General features: G+C 40.5%; 1 protein-coding gene across 1 annotated transcript; it reads left to right on the top strand.

Moving 5' to 3' along the window:
- Positions 1–1,074: 1,074 nt before the first annotated feature.
- LOC6641349 (serine hydroxymethyltransferase) lies at positions 1,075–4,704 on the top strand. Its single transcript, XM_002064337.3, has 3 exons — positions 1,075–1,366; positions 3,061–3,260; positions 3,328–4,704. The coding sequence occupies exons 1-3, from the start codon at positions 1,142–1,144 to the stop codon at positions 4,532–4,534; spliced, it is 1,632 nt and encodes a 543-aa protein (XP_002064373.2). The 5' UTR covers positions 1,075–1,141; the 3' UTR covers positions 4,535–4,704.
- The last annotated feature ends 116 nt before the right edge of the window (positions 4,705–4,820 follow it).

Here is a 4,820-nt window from a genome sequence, read left to right as displayed (position 1 = left end):
CATATTTTTTGTTTTTTTATTGCTGTTGTTGTATTTCTTTCTTCATTAGTGCTTACGTGAAGTAGAGGGGGGGAAAAACCAACAAAAAAATAAACACAAAACACAAAAAAAATTAATAAATGTGAACAAAAATTGTAACGTTTTTGTTGTTGCTTTTTCGCAAAGCGCGCGTATTTTGTGGGGACTGAAGACGATACGAAATTACTAACGGTAAAAACATTCTTACTGTCATTGGTTTGTGTGTTTCGTTTTGCCCAACCGACCGGCTTAACGGTTGACAAATAACTTTAGTCACCTGATACCCGACTCTAGTCTAAATCATTTCTCAAGTTGAATTTAATTTCAAAAACTTTTTGGATTTCAAAAAAAAACCAAAAACGAAATAATCGTCAATCGACAGAAGCAAGCACCACGACCGCTTATCTAGAAACCCGAAACAACACTGAAAAAAACGTTTGAAATAATAATCGATTCATCTGCCACTTGCAAGTCGCTGCAACTTTCGATTAATATCGACGTGCTATCGATAGAAATGCGTTAACTTGTAAATACTGTATATCGATTTTGCATTCTCAGAACAGCTGATTGTGTTTATATTTTAAATAAAAAGAAAAATACCGTTTCGCAAATAAAATGCTAAATAATTTAGCTACAAACGCCACAAATTTAGCGACTGGGAACTAAGTTCAAAATGTGAAACTTCAAAAGAAACTGCACTGTGATATTAAGAATAACGGCCACATTATTTAAACAGCCGAGCCATCTCTTGGCGAACACATCAGTGAAAATCTTGAAAAGCTCTCAAACAGCTGATTACATAGGCATGTCATAAGCGGCAGCCGGTAATACGCTAAAATACACAAACAGAGAGAGAGAGACAAGTACATAAAAAGAAGAAACTGAGATGCGAGACATCCTTCTTATCAGCATCGATAGGTCGAAGGTTATCATTATTAATATAAACGGCTGAGGCATCGCCGGCGTACAACTTCAACGATCGCCAGGGGAGCCGATGACATTTTTTTATTTGTGTTTTATTTTTGGTCTAGTAGAGATTTGAACGGGAAAGATACCATTCCTCCAAGTCGCTTCCAAACTGAAGTACAATTTAAACAGTGTGTTTTTATGTTTTTGCTAGAAAATGCAATACGCTTGTTCACTCTTGCCGCGGAAGCTCCAGCAGTTAAGCTTTTCTAACTGCCCACAGCTAATGCGAGCTTTAACGACGACAACATCGTCGACAACAACAACAACAAAATCATCACCGTCGCCGGCAAAGAAGTTTTTACGCTCTGCCTTACCGTACACGATCAGACGATATTCGAGCGTTAAGGGCGATAATTCAGCAGAAACAAATTCGCGATCGGTAAGTGAAAAGTACAATAAAAAGAAAAGAAAAGGAAAATTCACAAAAAAAAAGAAGAAATACTTAATTTATTTTCATTTAAAGTTTAAATTTCTGTTAAGTGGCTTAAGCGTGTTTGTGTTTATGTGTGTGTAGGAAGTAATTTAAGCGTGTGTGTGTGTGTGTGTGTGTGCAGAGCCGGCAACGTGGTCTTCTTGGCCTTGAACTCCATTGTGAATTTTCTTGTGTATGCTTTGTTTTTTTTGTTGTTGTTATTCTTGCTTGAGCCATGTGTTTTTCACGTTCTTCATTTAGTTAATTATGGCCAGGGGCGGATCCTTAAAGGGGGAAAGCAAATGGTGGAAACCCCCTAAAACTACTAAAGTTTGGAATGTCCAAGTCGTTTCTTAGGCACTTAAAATCAACATTTAGATCCACCGTAGGGTCAAATTGAATCGTATTATCGTTATGTGGGCTCGTAGCTTGTAGGGTATCTACATACGTATGTACGTACAGGTGATTTGTAGGCGATTTGTGTTTGTCTAGCCTTAAACTAGTTTTTGGTTTTTCAAAACCTACTCGAATTTCGGCCATTTGATGGGCGTAGGAAGGTTTCGTGATTTGTCATTGCCAGCTAATTATGATTTTTTTTCTATTCTACATAAATATAAGCCATGGACGTAACTAAAAAATAGTTTAGGGGGGTAAGAATCTCATAAGAAAAATAAAGATTTTGTAGTCTGAACCACTGATTAAGTGTGGAAAGAACGACAAGAAAATCGAAAGAAGTACAGACCCTTTGGGTTACCCACTCCCCTCGATGCGTCCATGCCATATGCACTTGATACATGCAAAACTTAAGAACTTAAACTAAAGATCATTGTTTATTTATTTTAGATCACGTAGCTTCCATTAGCAGGCTTCATTTCGATAAACATGCACTTGGTGATTGCTAATTTTAGTTTGAGTTGATTGATCGTGTCTATTCGATATCAAATCTTTGTCACTAGAGATCTAAATTAGAAGCCCCCCCCCAAGGTAATGTTCTAGAATATCTGAAGTCCCCCAAAATTCATCATCATCATCGTCTGATGCAACTTTTCCCCTCCAACTTTATCTTTCTATGCTATGAACTCTAATCGTTGTGATTGCTTTCATTTTGACAATGATCTTCTGACCTTAGGCTGATAAGATTTGACGTAAATAGATGCCAACCCAGGGGGGTCTGTTCGAAAACAAGTAAATACAAAAATATTAGCACTCGTCGTGTTTTGTCTATTAAGCGAGAATTGAGAAATGGGCCTGGAAATTAATCTAATCATCTTGGCAAGCAGCAGCAAGCCATAGAGCTGCTAATCTGGCTATATACATACTTCGATCGTGGGTAATCTCCGGTTGGCGATAGTCCGATCCTTCTATATATATACGCCATCAGCCATGTTCTTATCAGAATAGAATTTTTCCAATACAATTTGAACCCGTTGAACTTGTTGTTGCTACTGATGAACACAAAAATATAAATATACGCAAATATGTTTACACAATTCTGTGTGTGTGTGTGTGTGGGTGTGTGTGTGTGATGAACTGCAGCCCAGTTGACCAGTTGGCAATCAATTCGAATTGCAATTCATAGAAGCAGCGTGCGTTGGCCCGAACGCATCATCATTATTATATTACCAATCATCATCAACTTTGTTTGATTTCTATTTCTAAAGAAAATGACGGATCAACAATTATTACAAACTAACCTGGAGACAAGTGATCCCGAATTGGCGGCGATCATTAAGAAGGAGAAGGAACGCCAACGTGAAGGTCTCGAGATGATTGCCAGTGAGAACTATACCTCAGTGGCTGTATTGGATTGTTTGAGCTCTTGTCTGACCAACAAGTATTCCGAGGGCTATCCTGGCAAAAGGTGAGAAGTCTTTTCCCTTCCACTTGACACTTTTTCGTAATCGTCTCTTGGTGTTTCCTTCTTTTAGGTATTATGGTGGCAATGAGTACATCGATATGGTGGAATTGCTGGCCCAAGCTCGTGGACGTGAGCTGTTCAATTTGGATGCAGATAAATGGGGCGTTAATGTACAACCATATTCCGGTTCACCGGCCAATTTGGCTGTCTACACAGGCGTCTGTCGTCCCCATGATCGTATTATGGGTCTCGATTTGCCCGATGGCGGTCATTTGACACACGGCTTTTTCACGCCCACCAAAAAGATATCGGCCACGTCGATATTCTTTGAGAGCATGCCATACAAAGTGAATCCCACAACCGGAATCATTGACTATGACAAATTGGCCGAAGCAGCCAAAACATTCCGTCCCCAGGTTATAATTGCTGGCATTTCGTGCTATTCGCGTCTGCTCGATTATAAGCGTTTCCGTGAGATTTGCGATGATGTTGGTGCCTATCTGATGGCCGATATGGCTCATGTGGCTGGTTTGGTGGCAGCTGGTCTGATCCCCTCACCGTTTGAGTATGCCGACATTGTGAGCACCACAACCCACAAGACTTTGCGTGGCCCCCGCGCCGGTGTCATCTTCTTCCGCAAGGGAGTGCGCAGCACCAAACCGAATGGCGACAAAGTGCTCTACGATCTGGAGGAGCGCATCAATCAGGCTGTATTCCCTGCCCTGCAAGGTGGACCGCATAATAACGCCATCGCTGGCATTGCTACGGCCTTCAAGCAGGCCAAATCGCCCGAGTTCAAGGAATATCAGACCCGTGTCATCAAGAATGCCAAGGTCCTGTGCAAGGGTCTTATCGAGAAGGGTTATGTAGTGGCCACCGGTGGCACTGATGTCCATCTCGTGTTGGTGGATGTTCGCACCGCGGGTCTAACCGGTGCCAAGGCTGAATATATTCTGGAATTGGTGGGCATTGCCTGCAATAAGAACACCGTACCGGGCGATAAGTCCGCCCTGAATCCATCGGGCATTCGTCTGGGTACACCTGCTCTGACCACACGTGGTCTTAATGAAAAGGACATCGAACAGGTTGTCTCCTTCATTGATGAGGCCCTCAAAGCTGGTGCGGAGGCAGCCAAAGCAGCCGCTGGCCCCAAATTGGCCGATTATCACAAGGTTTTCAATGACAACGAGAAGATCAAGAACAAAGTCAATGATATTCATCAACGTATCATTGCCTTTACAAAGACTTTCCCACTGCCCGGATTGGATGTTCTGTAAACGTGTTAGTGTTGGCTAACTTGTTCTTTTTTCACTCATTTTGTTCACTTGCTCACTTGTTCACTATTCATTCACAGTTGTGCAGTTGAAACTGAACATGTTCAGTTGCTCAGTTTAGTGAGCGACTTTTTTTCTGTTCAACACTAATAAACATGGTCTTTGTTTTTATATTTTTTTTGAATTTACATTTACAAAAAAGAAATATTAATTTCGATATTTAAGCTATATTAAAATATATACGATTCATTAATTAAAATAATACAAAAAATAATGTGTAATTTCTTTG

The sequence above is a fragment of the Drosophila willistoni genome, assembly GCF_018902025.1.
Source record: "Drosophila willistoni isolate 14030-0811.24 chromosome XL unlocalized genomic scaffold, UCI_dwil_1.1 Seg141, whole genome shotgun sequence".
NCBI lineage: Eukaryota > Metazoa > Arthropoda > Insecta > Diptera > Drosophilidae > Drosophila > Drosophila willistoni.
The sequence above is the reverse complement of the archived record's forward strand: the minus strand, read 5'-3'. Positions and strand labels throughout refer to the sequence as shown.

Coding starts and splice junctions, on each gene's coding strand:
- LOC6641349 (XM_002064337.3), top strand. CDS start 1,142: ATGCAATACGCTTGTTCACTCTTGCCGCGGAAGCTCCAGCAGTTAAGC. Junction 1,367..3,060: donor CAGAAACAAATTCGCGATCG/GTAAGTGAAAAG, acceptor CTATTTCTAAAG/AAAATGACGGATCAACAATT. Junction 3,261..3,327: donor GAGGGCTATCCTGGCAAAAG/GTGAGAAGTCTT, acceptor TCCTTCTTTTAG/GTATTATGGTGGCAATGAGT.